At 43.6% G+C, this 17,777-nt stretch overlaps 1 protein-coding gene across 2 annotated transcripts in view; it reads right to left on the bottom strand.

Annotated features, from left to right (window-relative positions):
• LOC311020546 (ankyrin-3-like) overlaps positions 1–17,777 on the bottom strand; it is an 88,841-nt gene that overhangs the window by 12,054 nt on the left and 59,010 nt on the right. Inside the window, exons 27-40 of one of the 2 annotated variants that reach the window (XM_084020635.1) lie at positions 17,681–17,731; positions 16,985–17,094; positions 16,093–16,125; positions 14,955–15,179; positions 14,577–14,731; positions 14,276–14,487; positions 13,878–14,085; positions 13,406–13,502; positions 11,964–12,192; positions 11,711–11,836; positions 11,251–11,373; positions 10,692–10,718; positions 8,661–8,742; positions 1,639–7,452 (exon numbers count right to left, since the gene is read on the bottom strand). In XM_084020635.1, the coding sequence (XP_083876761.1) occupies positions 1,639–7,452; positions 8,661–8,742; positions 10,692–10,718; positions 11,251–11,373; positions 11,711–11,836; positions 11,964–12,192; positions 13,406–13,502; positions 13,878–14,085; positions 14,276–14,487; positions 14,577–14,731; positions 14,955–15,179; positions 16,093–16,125; positions 16,985–17,094; positions 17,681–17,731 (7,492 nt within the window). Of the gene's footprint in view, positions 1–198; positions 7,453–8,660; positions 8,743–10,691; positions 10,719–11,250; positions 11,374–11,710; positions 11,837–11,963; positions 12,193–13,405; positions 13,503–13,877; positions 14,086–14,275; positions 14,488–14,576; positions 14,732–14,954; positions 15,180–16,092; positions 16,126–16,984; positions 17,095–17,680; positions 17,732–17,777 lie in introns of both variants that reach the window. The other variant, XM_084020634.1, reaches the window with a different exon arrangement.

Below are 17,777 nucleotides of genomic sequence, written 5' to 3'. Positions count from 1 at the left end.
AAGGACAGTACAGTACACATTACATCAATGACAAAAAAATAAATTTTAATGACAGCTACTGTTCTGAAGAGAATATGTAAACACGCCACAGGCATTCCAGTCAATCCATTAAACGATCACAACGATGTCATGCAACTAAAAAGTGAAATATATAAATATATAGATGTATTTTAAACATAGTGTGAAAGTTTTACAAACTAGGCTTGATCTCCGCGATGGGAGGCGTTCGAGACCCTGTGAGTCCCTGACTGCCCTCCTTCCCACCAGTCCGCCTACTCCTCCTGCTCCTCTCACTGCCGGAGGCCCTGTCCGTCGTCGCCACCTTTGCCCTTACGGACGCGGCCCCGGCCTCAGCCCTCGAACCTCTACCAGACCTGGATGAGCGGGAGGGCTGGGAGGGCTGGGAAGGCTGGGAGGCGTCCGACAGAGAGGTGCTCCGGGAGGTGCTGTCTTCCTCCGACTGCTCTGTCTGCGTCTTTTTCTCCTCGTCTGACAGGCGGTCCACCAACTTTAGCGTCTCCCCGCTAATGCCTTTAAAGTATTCGATGGTGCGCTTACAAACCTCACTAGGGTTTTCCTGTCTGTCCTGTCTACATGCTCCCTCAATTCTGGCATTGCTAACCTGATGCCTATCCTTCAGTGGTAGCCTTGAGGGCAATTTTATGGCTGCTCTCCCTGTGTCCAATGCCCTCGTTGGCTGTGAAGTAACCCGAACTGAAATGAGTGAGCTAGCTGTGGCAGTGGGGCTGCTCTTTTTAACACCTTTGATTGGTATTCTAGACCTGGGTTCCACTTTGGCTATGGCTGGCTCTCCTCTTTTCCTGACCTCAACCGTCACTACTTGTTTGGGCTTCTGTTTGCCTATGGCTGTTCCCTGCGTGTGAAATGACCACCCTGATGCTTTAACTGGAAGTCTCGACCTGGGCTGCTTCACTTCACTTTCTTTTGTGGTTTCACTTCTCTGCTCCTGCGCTTGACTGATGTTGTGTATTTCCACCCTCTCTTCTAAATCCCTACAGCACAGGGTTTCTATCCTGCTAGCTTTTTGAAGAGTGGGTTCAGAGGAGGACTGCAAATTAAACACCACGCTACCACATTGAATGTAGTTGGCCTGCACGCTGGAGGACTCAAGGTTATTGTTGTTGTTGCAGTTTTCAGAAGGGAAATCACTTCTCTCTAACGTGGGCTCACTGTGTCTGCTAGACTGGCTCTCTGCACACTGACCCTCTATACTGATGTATTCAGGCACCATCTGACCCTCTGACATCTCAGCTTTACAATCGGTGAGATCTCCTGAGTCTTTTTTCACAGTTATGGAGGCAGCTATGCCCATCTTAATAGGAGTGCGTAATTTGGGATCAACCTTAGAGGCTGTGATTGTGCATGAGGAGGCGGTCTCAGCTATGGCTTCACAGGTCGGGGCATCAGTACCGGTATAGCCAGTGTCACTGCCAGGCTGTGCAGTGCTGCATTTTGCTGTTGTTGCTGCTGGTGTTGTTGGTGTTGTGCTGCTGTCTGTGGTAGTATCTATAACCTTACCATCTACTGTGGCCCTCTCCCCTGACTGAGAGGAAATTACCCCCAGGTTCTTGCCCCCTCTCCCCTTTTCCCCTGTTTTAGGGTCAGAGGAATGCTCACCAATCTGGAAAAACTGAAGTCTCTCTTCAACAAAGTCCCGCTTGCTCATGTCAATAGCACCACTGCGGGTCATCTCAAACATCTTCCCTTCGTGGAAAGGGAAGGGGTTAGGCTCACTAGTCGGTGTGCTCTCATCAGTCGGTGTTCGAGCAGGGGTAGTGTCAGGTGTTGTAGCCTGTGATTTGTCCTCCACCGATAAACCAAAGGGCTTGGGGTCCTCATCTTTTGTTTTGGACTCAAAAATGCCATCATTATCACCCCCTTTGGTTGACCAGGGGTCAAAGTCCAGGCCTTTGGTGGCAACAGTTTTAAAGGTTGAATTCAGTTCCTCTTCAAGTTGGTAGCCAAAGTAGTTTTCTGCAAGGCTCTGCCTATCTGGATGCCTTCCTTCAAGGGTATAATCTTTTTCATCTTCTCCACTGGCTGAGGATGTATTGGTTTTAGTCTTCCCATTATCCCCCCCTTCCTCACATTTCTCTTCCTCTATCACTTCAAGCTTGGACTGACTAAATGAACGGTCAGCTGGTTTTCCATCATTGGACAGACTAGATGTTCTAGGGTCCTCGCTCAGTCCGTCATCCTCATCCTGAAGGTCGTACCCATCTAAAGAGTCAACTTCAGTAGCATCTGTGTCATGGGAGAACTCAGCAGTGGATGCTATGGAGCAGTCAGTGACTGACTGGTCATTGCCATTTTGGTCAAAGTCAGCATCCTCCTCCTTTACAATACCATTGATCTCAGACTCAGTGATATTTCTGTTTTTCTCTAAATTGTTTAGTTTCAAGTGTTTCTCTCCCTCCTCTTTTATTTTGAAGGTGTACTTTTTGACAGGGATGGGATGGAAGACAGACTCATCATCACTGGAGTCACTGTTATCTGCGCCAGGGGGAATAGGGGATGGAGGCTGGACCCTGATGATCGGCTCGGCTAAAAGGTGCCTATCATGCTCCTCTTGGAGGTTCACCTCGATCATTTCTGTCTCGGCCTCAGAAGAAGCACATGAGCCCCTTTTCTCAGGGTCGGACTGCTCCGCCTCTAAAGGAGGAGGAGGTGGAAACTCTATATAAGCCACTCTTTTCTCCTTTGTCTTCTGTCTCTCTGCCTCCCGTTTTCTACCCTGATTCTCCGAGGAAGCTGGCTTAGATTTTTCCTTTGAGGGCTCCTTGTAGATGAAGGTCTTCGCTTCTTCCTCCTCAGAGTCCTCTGGGATAGGACTTGGCATTCCAGGCATGAATCCTGTCACAGCATCTGGTGTTCTTGAGGCCAGACTCACTTCCTCCGAGCTGGGGGCCTCAGGGATAACAGGACTTTTCCCAGAGCTGTCCATGAAAGTCACTTGTTCTAGAGTTTCATCTTCTGGATCTCCTTGAGGAGATGGAGACTGCGTTTGCTTGACGGTGTAAAATGCACCCCTAGTCTCATGCACTGTCCTACTCTCATGGCTTACTATCTTTTTGTAGGTTCCCAGCTGCCCTGAGGCCGTTTCTTTCTCATACTGTTTTCCTACTTGGATGCTAACGTACACGGGTAAGGGTTTAATATCTTTGAAACCTTCTGTGACAACTACAGGAGTTACTTCATCCAAATAATCTGCTTGGTCACTATCAACACCGTTGCACACTACATTAGAGAGGCTACCGTCTGATGAGTCTGTGGATTTTCCTAGCGATGATCCATGTGTAGACTTGTTGGAGTCAGAGCTACTGGTTAACCAATTTCTAGCTAAAGTAGGTATATGAGACCCTGCCCTCTCGTGTTGTTCAACAGACGCATCTAATTTTAAAGTAGTGGATTTGTGATTTTCAGAAAAATTAGATAGCTTTCTTACAGGAATTTGTGATTCCGAGTTTTTTTTTAGGCTGTCATTGCTATTTGGACTTTCTCGGACAACAAATTCAGTGTAGATTATTTTCTTGGTGGTGTCTTGTCTTTGTGATTCACTGTTATTGCCATCTTTTATAGAATCATGGATTAAAGATTGAGATAGTTTGGGAGATTGTGGTTTATAACTCCCATAGTCTTGGCTCTCCCACGTTTTGAATAGCTTTTTCTCTTCCTGATCTCTTCCACTTGTCTCATGCTTGGGTGAGAACTTATTTGATTCACTATCTAGACATTTCCTCTGGTTTCCCGGACTGTCTGGGGTTTTAGGAATGTTTGGACCAGCGAACACCTGATACACAGGTAGCTTACTTTCCTGGAGTTTCCTGATAGGAGGATTTGAATTTTGGCCACCCTGAGGACTCCTATCCTGCCTTTGAGCTTCTTGCTCAAACTTCAGCCTCACTGCACTGACTTTGGAGGAAGATATTTGAAAAGGCTTAGGGCTTTCACCTGTGCTCCCCTGTGATTTAGCGTCTCCTTGTTTTTTTGGGTCTGAATCGCTGTACTGCAGTAATACTCTCCTCTCTGGACTGCTGGGCAAGCTGGCACATTTCCTGTCACTGGAGCTGAACCTGTCTCTAAGCCTCTCTCTGCTCCACTCTTCTCCACTACCCCCATTCCTATAAGCTGACCTTTCTGGACTGCTGTGAGTAGAACTGGGCCCTGATCGTGATTCTCTGAAGTCTGGTCTTCGAGATTTCTTCTCTGGAGATGAGAGCTCATCATTGAGCTGTTCCGTTTTATCACGAAAGAATTGAGACACCTCACTGAGTTTTTCCTCGGCCTCTTTGACAGTCCTGTCGACTCTGTCCTCATACATAAGCTGTTCTCTTTCCTTACTCTGTGTGTCATCTGACACACGCATCCAAACTGATTGTTTAGGGCTACCAGGCTCAGACGAATACTGCAAAAGGGTCAGTTTGTCGAAGTTATCGTCAACATTGGCCATCCTTCCAGATTTGTCAAACACATTTCTTGACGACCTAAAGACATACTCTGTCCTCGGCCCAGCTGATCTCCCCTCACTGTGACTGCTTCTGTCTGGCGAGTGGAAGCGAGACCTATCTCTCAGATATTCCTCTGTGTCAGAATGAGACTGATCAAATTTCTCAGATAGAAGCATTTTCTCTGCAAAATTATAAGACTCTCCCCTAAGCTCTGATGAATCATCCTCATTGTACTCCACAGATTGCTGGCTAAGTAGCTTTAGTGTTTTGTAAGAGTCATCTGTCATGAGCTGGGCTGAACTAGGACGACTGTCTTCCTCTTGGGACATGGGTGTGTTCACTCTGGGGGAGTCAAGGTACACTGGAAGTGACTCCTCAGGCTCCTCCTCTTCCTGTCTATTCCCTGGGTAGTAATACATTTCCTTCTCCGCATGGTTTTTTGTCTCTCTGATGATGACCTCTGTTGGTTCTGCTTTATTGCCTTTTTCAATATGAACCTCAATTATTCTTTCAACCTTGGGTTTGGAGTTGATGTCCTCGAGGACTCTTTGTGATGTTTCTTCATTGCCAGACTTGTGTTCAAACAAGCCAGCCAGCTCTCTAGAAGGATCCTTGCCTGACTGAAAAGCCTTCATTATGTCATGCACCGACATAGTCTCCTCACACCTTTCTGATGCTGCTTCTTTGCCAGGTGGTTTGTGGTACACCATCCTGGTGGTGGTAGTGATGTGAGTCTCCTCCTTCACCCTCATCCCTTTTCCCATTGGATCCTCATCAGGGCTGACTTTTATTGAATAGCATTTATTCTGATCTGGAGTTGATGTAGCTTGGTGCCCTTTATAATCTGAATCAATATATCTGACAGGATGTGCATCCTCCATTGCAGGTTGTTTGTTATCCTCTGGGGGTTCATAGCTCCTGATGACATGAACAACCTCAGTCCTAGTCTCAGTGATCACTGGGGGAACTGGGATATCCTGAAAAAGGGCCTTTGGGCCCATGCCCTCAGCACTCTGAGGAGCGGATGGTGTCCTTTCACTCCGGGTCTCAAAGCCACTGTCTGAGAGGGGGCTTTTATCCTGTTCATGCGAGATATCATCAGGGGAGTCTAGCACAGTGTCTGCTCCAAAAAGTGCATCTGCTACTTTACTGATTTCTTTGTCTGAAGCTGAAGAGCGCATGTTTGTTGGAGGCATTTTGAGTTTGTGCTCCTGAACTGCTATCGTGGGTTTTAGGACACGTTTCTGCTTCTCCTTGACCTCTCCTTCTCTCCTGCCCTCATCTCCTTTATGTTTTGTGTCATGCATTTTGGAGAGAGAGCTGCTCCCAACATCATTGGCAAGGTAGTCAACAACTTTGGAAAGATTGAAATCTCTATCTGGTATTGTTTTTGATTTGGCCTGAGGAACCACAGTCTCATATCTTGGCGGGTAGCTCCAGTTGCTTGGTGGTTGTTCAACTTGTACTTTAGAAAAATGTATGTCATCCAAAGAACCTCTCGCGAGGGAAACCCTACCATCCTTCACTGCATCTTTAGTTAGGATTTCGCTCACTTTTACCAAATCTTGCTTTACTTTCTCCACAATTCTATATGGCTCCTCGTCCTCTATCTTAGCCTCTTTTGATGAATCAGACTGAAATCCTTTATTGGCTGTGGAATTTGGGTCTGTCTGCAAAATGGCTGACATTCGTATCAAGTCCTCTTTCATTTCGGCTACATCCTTCAGAATCTCTTGGCTGGATGACAGCGGTGATGTGGTGTTTGATTTCAGGGTAGCAGAAAAATGAGGCGATTTGATTGGGGAGAGAGTTCTGGCAAAGGAAGACTGCATCTGAGCATTCACCTCCACGGGCACAATCTTCCGCGGTGACAGAAGGGCAGCTGCTGACTTGGACACCTCGGGTAACTTTTTAAACTGGGGCTCTGGCAGCACATTAATAACAGAGTACACCGGGACAGTCATTGTACTGGATGTTACAGCAGTGGTGGTGTTAGGAGGGGGTCTTAGAGAGGCGTAAAGTGAATTAGAAGCTGATGATCTAATGGACTGAAAGGAGGAGGATGGAGAAGAGGACAAGGACTTCAAGGTGCCATAGCCTGCAGAACAAGAATTAAATGTTTTTTCCACCTCATCAAAGGCTGCATTGACACTTGTCGTTGCAGCATTGGTGGTTGCTTGTATTCTCTCTTGAAGACTGCTTGCAAGAAGAGATGTCGGGGATGACGAGCGGTACTGTGAAGGCGACACAGTTCCATTGATCAGAGCTGCAGCACTTGGAGGGGCGTTGGATTTAAGTGGTGACGAGAGAGAAGAGAACAGGTTTCTCGCAGGTCCAGTGACGTCCGCGGCAAAGGAACGCACAGAGGAGAGACCAGGGACTGTCTTTATAGGCGAGGAGGAAGATGCTGTGCCACTAGAGCCCCCCATAACGGTCTTGTATGGTGAACTGAACATACTCAGTGAAGATTTGGGAGAGGTTGGCGGGGTCATGTTTATCGATGTTCTCTCAAGAAGAGGGCTCCCTCCTCCAGAGACATTTATAGGGGAGGTCCTAGCAGATAATGCTGCCAGTCCTTTCACAGACATAGGATCTGGGGCACTTTTACATGGTGAGGCCAGGGGACTGGGGCTGACCTGGACTTGGTACTGGGATTGCTGGACTACAGTTTTTATAGGAGAAGAGATGGTTCTGTATGATCGGATGGGAGAGGCCATGTCACTAACTGACTTAACAGAAGAGGCAGGTGATCCTGGGATGTTGGTCTTGATGGGGGAGGCAGAGTTGATGGACCAGACAGACTTTAATGGAGAGGCAGAAGGCGTGTTGGATGACGAACTGGAGAGGGAGCCAAACCCAGACTTGGCTTGGCCAGGGACGGCGACAGGAACAGGCGACCACGCCTGATAAGATCTCGTTGAAAAGACAGGTTTGTGAGGGTAGCTAGAAGGCTGTGTTCTCGGCGAGCTTCGATCAGTTGTTTCTTCAACAATAATTTAAATGAAAACAATAAGGAAGTAAACGGAAAATATAACGGAAATAATTTGAAATAAAACATAAAAACCAGAAAGAGAAATTTGAGTCAGTCAGAAACAGCATTATTCACAGAAGCAAGACAACATTTTTACACATGTAATTAAGAAAGGCCCCTATTTAAAAACACAAAAAAACAGGATGATATGGCAAATGATGGTCTAAAAACAGTGACTAATGACAAAATACACCTGATAAAGAACATAGCATGTACTGGAACAAAATGCCTGACATGGTAGACTTGACAAAAAAATGACATGACAAAAATACAATTCCATTGACTTTCGATGTGCTTAAAGTATTTGCTACCTAGCAACAGTGCCGTGTTTGATTGACATGTGTTCATTTGGTTCATTTTCAATGCCAGAGTTGACCCCACAAGTGTGTACCAAAAAAATGGATCACATTACTCGTTTAGTAAAAAATATGAGGTTGCACTTCACAAAAAAGTAACAATAAATCAGCCATTCATGCCAGCCCTGCAATTTAAGTCATATTTGAATTATCTCTGTTTTGAGTTCAGCAACATTACTCAAGATATACCTATGGATATAGTTTAAATCGTATCTTATTGTTAACAGAGAAGACGCAGATGGACAAGGTTCCGTTATGAAAGCTGCCCCTTAAAATACTTAATCTAACATTGTCTCAATGAGGGGATTCAAGTTAATGTAAAGTGCAACCTGTTACCAGATTAATACACAGCCAAACACAATCATAAAGCCAATAAGAATGAAATGGCCACTAAAAGAATGAGAACAATTCAAAAGAATATTTTTATTCAACATGAATCAAAACATTTTTTGTCCAAATGATGAATGAACAGACAGACATAGATTCCCAGTGTTTCCACAAATGTAAAATAACAGGACAATTGAAACAGGGAGACATTTTGTCAACATGGAGTGGGTAAGCAAAGCGTAACACACAGTAAACCATGCAAATGTCTGATGAGTGACAGATGATCAAAGAGTATGTGTGAAATGAATAAAATAAATGATTGATGAACAAGTTTCGTTGGTAGATCTCGTTCTATACTATGGCTACATGAAAGATGTGCACTGTATAAAAGGGACCTTTAGACACTACGGCTGATCAAAAATCACAAATATCTGAAATCAATCAAAAATTTCATGTAAGTAAAAGTGGGACACTCACTCGCTGCTGGGTCGGTCAAATAGCTGTAGCGCTTACGCAAAGCTAAGGAGGCAAAGGTATGACGTCGTTCTGGCTTTTCAGTCTGAAACAAACAAAAAAGAACAAAAGATGCTTTAACATAAAAAATATGGTGAAATGTGATTCTGAATTAAGTCTAAATAATAAGGTTAAGGTGTTAACTTAAGACACTGCACTGCAGTGCTGTCCTGTTTTAAGTGAATCAGCACATGCTGTTAGTACTGGCACGAGGAGGCACTGCATGTGTGCTGTAGTAGAGAGGAATGGACTCTTTCTCTGCATCGCTTCACTCACTGCATTTCTCAATGTCATAGCTACAGAAAATATGTGCTTTGCTTGTATGGCCCAGTTAGCTTTGGTATGGTAAACAAAAGTTTTCTTATCACGAAGACGACCAGATCATCAAATGTGGTGACACGGTAGACTTTCTTAGGAATTGTGACAATTACGATATTAGGACAGCGGTACATATTTAGCCTGCTCTCCACAAATCATAATCATAATCATATTGGACAATTCTGCATTACATGGTTTAAAGTTACATTTGGTGCCAATGCAATAGTGTGGCGGTATATTTCATGTGCTCCTCTCAGACAATCAAATGCTATTTTTCAAAATTATGATTTTTTCCAAATCTTAACCTCAATCGGTTACCTTAACCCTTAATATACATTTCGTCAAGGGTGTGAGGTTGTTTGTTTCTGAACTTTGGAAATGAAACCTTAATTCCCATAATAAGTCTATAATAAACTGTCTAAACCAAAAAACCCAAAACAGACACTCAGACTCTAAAGGTCAAAAATACTCCCATTGAAATACATTTAAACGGTCAGTACAGTGTAAAATGTGCATACCATTATATCAGGCTTTTTGTCGTTTAAAAAAATATATTTTCCACCAGATTGAATGATTTTCTCATGTTTTTCCAACTGTAGTGTTTGATGCAATGCATCATAATCAGTGTTGCTGCTATTTATTGACGTATCCTAGTCTGTGAAAAAAAGAAAATTCTTATAGTATTTAGTACACAGAAAATAATTATTTTAGTTTTTTTTCCATAATAAACAACAAGGTAGCATTGTGTATTAATGTACTGAATTAATTCTGTTAATAAATTCATATTTGGTAGTTATGATCAGGACTTATATTGACTAAAAGATAACTCTAAAGTGAAAATATGAACATACAGTATAATTAATAGCATTTCTTTGTCCTTTGAGGACATCAGAGCAACTTTTAAAAGGGAAGGAACAAAAGCATAATCATACTGTAGTTGTAATGTGTGGTTAATGTTGGAATATTGTTTTTATGCTGGCACTAAACATTAAAAAATGCTGATACTGGAGATAATTTGGGTTGTATAATCTTCTTAATTGTCCAATATCAACATTCTGCCTGGAGAGTGGGCTGATTTATTTAAGTAGGAGGAATGTGGTCATGGTCACTAGAATATAAAAACTAAAATGTAAAAACAGCCGTATCTCCCTTTGGTTCGAGTCTCCTATACATGTGTTGGCATGCAGCTGAGAGTTAGTTTTCTCTGTTGCACACAGGACAAGGGTGAAGAAGGGATTAAATAGACAAATAATAGGGGTTAGGGTTTCATCTTTCGCTGACAAAAGGTACCATAGTCATGTGTGAAACTTCCTATGAGTTAATAGTAAGGATGGAGACGTGGTGATTTCCTGTTGGACATGTATGGAAAGGAAGATAGAGATGAAAAACAAGCCAAGGACAGCACAGCAATTGGCTCCACTGCACTTTGGGATGAAGACAACAATAAATTAATCCTTGCCGATTAAAACAACTGCCATTTCCACTCATGCGTTACATGGGGGTCACTGCAGCGATGACATAGCTGTGTGCCGTCAGAAGCATCTTTCATACCAAGGTACTGTGCAGAGACAAAAATATCTGCAACAAGCATATTTTACTACAGCATCTGCAGTAAAGCCAACAGAAAGGACGACAAAGAAGAAGCAGTTCCATGTGATGATGAAGAATCTGTTTTACCTCATCATCAGGATCAGACTCCATATCCTGTGGTATTCCAAGATGCATTGCAGGAGAGGAGAGAGATGACACAATGGAGAGCAGGGACGTTATAATGAGCGGGGAGGTGGAAACAAAATTCAGGGGATGAAAATGGAGCAGCAAAAACAACAAAAGGCATCAGAAAAAATCTATGGGATTAATACGAAACAAAACGGCAAAATAACAAAAGCAAAAGCAAAATCATTTCAGTTTCTTGTGATCAATCAATACCACAACAAACAAATGAGAGTCGACAGTTGATAGCATAATTCTCATGTACCCACAGTAAGCCAAGCAATAGAACAAAGCACAATGTGCATGTGCGGCTGCATGTGTACGTTGTGGGGTCTTACGACTGGCACAGGCTTTAACACTAATAAAAGACACAAGCAGCAGGCAGTCATTTTATAGACCAAATGAACTTCGATGGCTCCTCTTGATGTCAGGGCAACATCGCTTTCTGTATTTCAATTTCATTTACATGAAGATGATATGACATGGCCTCAAAGAATGGGCTATTCAGACGTGGTGATCCTACCTTCCTGTGGGTTGGCAGTGTGATATTCAAATTGCATATGGCAGCCTGTGGAACGCCTTTACTTGATTTTGGCTCTCGCAGGAAGGAGAGGCGGCCACATGCTTCCTGGCCCAAATCTCTGACCTGTGGGACAGCAAAAAGGTTGCATCATCCATCAGTTGATCATCACAAATACACTTAAGAACCCTGCACCCCCCCCCCATAACTCAACCTTTTGTATGTTCCTACATTTGGAAGTTATCACACAATATATACTGTAAACGCAAGGATGAAACAAGCAGGAACATTCATCATTTATCATCATCCATGTAAAGACTAGGACAACAATTGAGTTGGTGTGTAGCTCTGATCTGTGAGAATCACAACATCCGATATCAGCCAATCAGTGCAGGATAATCAGACATTTCTGGCAATATATAACCTGCAAAGATGATAGTGATAGTTGGGATACATTTTATACCTTGACATTGAAAGGAAGCCTGTTTTCCTTGAAGGAGTAGAAGTTAAAAACCAGCTGTTGCCCACTTTTGCTGAGAGGAGACAGGTTGCCATAGCAATCCACGTGAATAGGCTTTCCCTCGAGAACCTACGGGAGTTCACAGACCAAAAAATGTTGTAACACAGCTTAAACACATTCCGGAGATACAGTCGATGAATTTGATTCAATTTCATTTGTCAATTTGTCCCTTATCCACATGAACACACGACCCCACCTCGATATCTTTGCTCCGGGCCACTTCCTCAAAGTTCTCCTGCTGCTCGAGGGTCTTGTCCACCTTGTCGTCTGTCATGCAGAAGCAGCGCAGCCGAGCCTCAATGGCGTCGTTCATCTTGGCGAACACCACAAACTTGGCCAGGTACGGCACGCAGATCAGCTCCCGGTATAACTGAGACGCTAGACTCACCGTCTCAGGAATCTGGTGACAGTCTGCAAGCCAGAACCTGTGAAGGAGAGATCGGAGGAAAGGGTAGAGGAGAGGAGAGGAGAGGAGAGGAAAACACACAAAAGAAAACGATAAAATATGTTGGTCAGTCAAGTCAACAATTAGTATTACAATTACTAATAACATGATGATGATTCAAAGCAGCTTAAAGTTTGAAACTGTGCTCAGCGTCAAGTGTTTCAGCGTGATATGAAATGTATCACACTGAAACACTGTAGTGTAAGTGGCCATCTTAAGCAATGAATCAAACAAGCTGGGTTATATGTGAGAAGGCTGAACACATGACATGAGTAGTAATCTAATCACAGCGCACCAGAGGGTACTTAGTTAATATCAGGCTGCACACCCACCACATGATCCCAATCTAGTTAGGAAGAGAGTTCATGACTTTACATACGATCACCAAGAAGTTCAAGAAGGAAAACCTCAACATGTATGTTCAACGTGACTTTGTACCATTCAGTGAAATGTGCAAAGAAGTGTTACTATGTCAGTATAGGGAAAACAGAGAAAACTGTCTGTTTAAATACTAAAGAGAGCATTGGGCGGAGACATAAACCTCAAAATCAAGTCACTTAATTTATTAAATTAAAAGCAGATAATAACATCTAGAGTTACACAAGGGGAACTCTTCTTATGTGTGTAGTGAGAGGGTCGGGAACAGAATTAGATGATGTGGTAAGGAAAAATAAGAATGGCTGTTTCAAGTCGATTTGCCAACTTATAGTAATCAGTTGGAAATAGTAAATCGTATTTCTCTTCTAACAGATTTTGGGATTTAGGGCCAACTTCTCATTTTGCACGCTTTCCACTTTGCAGGCCAACTGAGACGTCTCCTGGAAGTGATTTTAAAATATCGATTGATTTGTCAATCATTTTCTTTATGAATCATTTAGTCTGTTAAAATGTCGGAAAACAGTGACTCTTTAAACCTGGAGCCATTAAATATTTGACAGTGTGCTTGAAAAACGACTTTGTTTTCTTTTGTTCGCCTAAACGTTACTTTCTACAAGCAGAATAAGAGATAAAGACTTCACATTATGTCACTTTTATGAGGATATAACAGTGACACATCATTTTTGAAATACTATTCTATATTTTACGACAACTGCAAAAATTAAAATGGTTGTTTTATAGTGATCTAATACATGGCAAACTAAACAATTAGCGTTGTATACTATGTGTACAATATGAGTGTGCATGTGTCTCACCTGGCCGACACATTTGTGGTGAAGGAGACGCAATCAGTTACAAAGGACAGTGGTGTGGTCCCTGTGATGTCCTCCCACTGGGCAGGGGACGTCCCTCCTGTACGAAACAAAGGCCAAAAGATGAATTCACTGCCTTTCCAACCTTGAGAGGACAGAGTTTTATCTTTGGTGATCCTCATCCTTTTATCTTCTCAACTCTTCATCTTCCCTCTATCGACCTGTGGCTTTTGACATCAAAGTAGGCCTGATGTTCCCACAGCGAATCAATTCACAGCGACTCTAATTTACTAACTCTGTTTTATTTCAAATAAATGGATGAACTGTGGTGTCACAAATATCATCTGGCATCAAGTGATACAAGGACTGTCAAACTACTTTTATTAATTAACTTAATGGTAGGCCTTCAGAAGCGTTTAGGATAGAGGTAAAGCTACAGCGCTGTCATGCTCTAGTTGTCTACAGGTCTACTTGCCGGTGATGCTGCAGAGCAGACGTAGGCAGGGTGCAGCATCGCCTCGGTGGCCGCTGGGATGTCCTTCTGCCGATCGAGGTGGGACAGGGATCGTCATCGTGATCGGCTTGTGGAACTTCCTCCTCCTGGGCTCTACGGTGACGATGGGGCTGAAGGTGGCTCTGTTCCCGAGGATTGCCCTTGCCATGTCATCTGGCACAGGCTGGGCCTAAACGGAAACAGGAAAAGTTGAAGAAATGTTTGGTCAAACTTCTCCTCCAGGCATGTGAGCTGGAATCAAATATTCAACCAAATAGGTCAGGTATAAATAAGTAATAGGTCAGTGGAGGGTATTTGCGACAAAAAAAAAGCTGAGTCATGAAAGAGAATTTGAGCTGATCCAAGGAGTCTTGCTGTACCTGCAGGCCGACACGGATCCTCTTGGTGAGCGCCCCTTGTGGGAACGAGGCCTGAACCATGGGCACAGTGCTGCTGGACAGCAAGCCTCCGTCTGGACCCATGTGGTTAGACTCCTGCTTGATCCGCGACACCACGGCAAAATACTGAGGAAAGTCGCTGGTGACGATGCGGCAAATTCGCTTCTTCTCCAGTTCGGCAGGACTGTCCAGCTCTATGACAGGAAACAGACAGTTACTTTCATACATTTTAAACAACACTTAGTGGTCACATTCAAAGGATGTCACTAAACCTTTCCTTTACCTTCATCCATTCCAGTAAGCAGCTCAATGAGGTCTTCTGGTCTGGCGTCAGACTGGTGCTCCTTCCACGTGTCACCATTGTCACTCCGCAACACAATCAGCTCCCTCTCTTTGCCCCGCATGGATCCAAAATGAGGGATCTCCACGATCACAGGTCTGAAAGAGAATGAAGAACTCAATAAGAATCTGAGGAATTGAGTGAAAGAAATGACAAAGCTTTGAAGTTTTAATGATAATTCTGGTTAATTAGCTGACTGGCAATCGATAAACATTCTATGTGTCATGATATTTTAAGAAGATATTAGAAGAATATCATCTCTGGCCTGCTGAAAACCGCAACTTGTCAACACGAGGAACAAGAAAATCCCAAGCGTCCTACCCGAGGAACTGAGCCCCAGCTGGTCCGACCTCCACCAGCCGGCTGACCAGCCCCTCTCCCTCCACCATGGGTGGGGGGTAGGCCAGCTTGTGCCTTTTGGCCAGGCGACAGGTGATCCGCGTGGGCGCCGTGCACTTCCTGGGTGGGATGATGATTTGCATGCCATTGTGGCGGCTGCCTCTCATTGAACCACCGCGGGCATCCACCATGAAGCTGACCAAGAATCTGCAAGGTGAAAAAGAACGTTAGAGGAGGAAAAGACGTGGACACAGAGAAAGATGGACAGGAGCTATACCATGGACACAAGTGAGGAGGACGATTCCCATGCTGTGATCACCGTACACCCAAACAAAGTAAAAAAAAAGAGAAGAACAAAAATAGAAAGGGCAAGAGACAGAACAATAAGAAGAAGAAGAAAAAAAGATGCTTTGAGATCTGAAAGTTGGCAGTTCTCACCATCACCTGCCTCAATTTAGAACATTAAACACCATCTGAAACTAAACTGGGTGCGAATGAAGTGCAGAAAAGTTTAGTTTCCACTCTTGAAGCTGGAGGTGAGACTGTTGCCACATCTCAGTTCCTCTAAAGCAGCATTCAGTGATCAAGCATTAAAATACCAGCACAGATGTTTAACCAAGATAGGGCTAATGTGATTAATATGTGATGTTTCTTCAAATTAAAAGCATTTTCCCATGTGGGACAACTGTACTTAGTATACAGAAACTGTACTGTAACTGTACTTTTTATGAGCACTGCAGTACTTACAGCCAAACATGGCTCTTCTTTTCACAAATGTTGCATTATCTCATATATGGTTGCTTTTTATGTGCTGTATGCTGGAACTAGTAGAATCCCTGTACAGTTCTGAGGAAGATTTATTGTCAATGTGCGCTGTGAGAGAAAGAGAGGCGGCACATCACTGAGAAGACTCCCCAAACACGTTGACTACACATTTCTAATATCTAGGCAGTGCAAATGAAACACCAGACCACACGGATGAGACGAGCACAGAGTGGAGGAGCAGAGGAGGCTGAGAGGGGGAGAGAGTGTGACGAGGCGAGAGGGAGACAGAAAATTGGAAAAGTGAGATTGACGTCACTGCGGCATCATGAGTGAAAGCAGCAAACGCAGTCATCACCTGGAGTCATACTGAGGGAGCGGGGAGGAGAGGCTGCAAAATAAACACAATGGAGGCAATGCAGGAGGCAAAACCCCAGAACCTAGTTTTAGTATCAAGGTTTCACAGTCACTCTTGGGTTCCTTAATAACTAGAAGACCGAAGAAAGATTAAAAACTACAGGGGTGGAAAATCAAGGGGGAAAATGAAACACAGGACATTTACGAAATAATATTTAAATAGACGGACAAACGAAACTGGAAATGAAATATCCCAGTATCTAAGTCCTGTACAAAGACAGCACCATTCATCTACGGCAGACCTAAACATTTTACGACATCATATATTCAAAGCATGTGAACGATGAGAGCCAAATCTTATCCAAATGAAACACACGAGCCGCTGTGCCATGAGCTCACACAGAGTCTGCTCTTTGTTTCCGCGACAACAGAAATAGGGCTGATGTCAGTGAACGAGAGGGTGATGTCTGGACCGTGGTGATGTCTGGACCGTGTCTCCAGACTTGTGGTATGACACGAGAGCTTTTAGAGGATAGACTGTGTTTTTCGTTGCAGTAATGTGATGTGTACAGTAGCAGCACTGCGGAGATCCCACAGCCCTGCATCATGTCTGCATCAGTGCTGCAGGCTTTGCTGAATATTGACTCTTTTTTTACTTCACGTTTTTTTTCACCCTGGTTTAAAAAAAAAGTGTGTTTACAGGCACCAAAAACTCCAGATCTATGTGGATGGTCGGCCCAAACGTGCAAGACTTCTGCGTTTACATACACAAACCATTTCCAGCCAAATAGTAACTTATGCAATAGGTATGTGGATGTTTCTGTTTATTTTGTGTGTGCATGCTGGTAAACGCATTGTGATAGATGGGATGAGCTGCTGCGGCTGATTCTTACCCAGAGTGAATGGGGCTGGACACGGTGTTGTGGCTGTGGTCCACGGTGTCCGGAGTCCAGCTGTAGCGCCGCATACAGTCAGAGCTGTAGTCTCTTGTCACAGCCAGGTGCTGGGAGAAGAGGATCCAAAGACAGAGGTCAACAGAGGAGGAAGAAGAGAGAAGATGGAGGAGGAAAATAGAGGAAGGTGGAAGAAACGGAAGAAAATGTGGACGGAAGGAAAGAGGTTACTAAGAAGACAAAACAGAGCTAATAATTAATCATTGCATGAGGATGTAACAGATGACAGAGATGACCCTTGATTTGTGCATGGTATGGAGCAATGAGCTGATGACATTTATGGCTTCTTATCTCATATTTATATGAAATTTGTCACCATTATCTCCAGTCGATCAGAACAAAAACACTGTGAAAGTACTACAGTGAAATGTGCAAAAATGATGTGCAGGAATTATGAAAAATGGGAAACCAGCTTCAATAAATAATGTATGAGAACATAGATCCATGAGAAAGCACGTAGACTGAAAGTCGGATGAAGAACGAACATTCACTAAACACACACGCATACTAATGCTATGAGAATGACATGGACCCAAAGGAAATATACAAAACTCAAAGGACAATGGGAGTTGAACCACAGTGAGTGAAAAATAACAGAACTGACGAATGAGTCAGACATCCACAAAGTCTTTATACCTTATTGAGTGGATCAACCAAGTAGGAAATGTCTTTACAGACACTCTGAAGCTTAGGGGAGAATAGACACAGTTCAGAAGTCACACTGTGTGGTCCA

This window comes from Eutrigla gurnardus, assembly GCF_963514095.1.
Source record: "Eutrigla gurnardus genome assembly, chromosome: 11".
NCBI lineage: Eukaryota > Metazoa > Chordata > Actinopteri > Perciformes > Triglidae > Eutrigla > Eutrigla gurnardus.
This window is presented reverse-complemented; position numbering and strand designations above follow the sequence as displayed.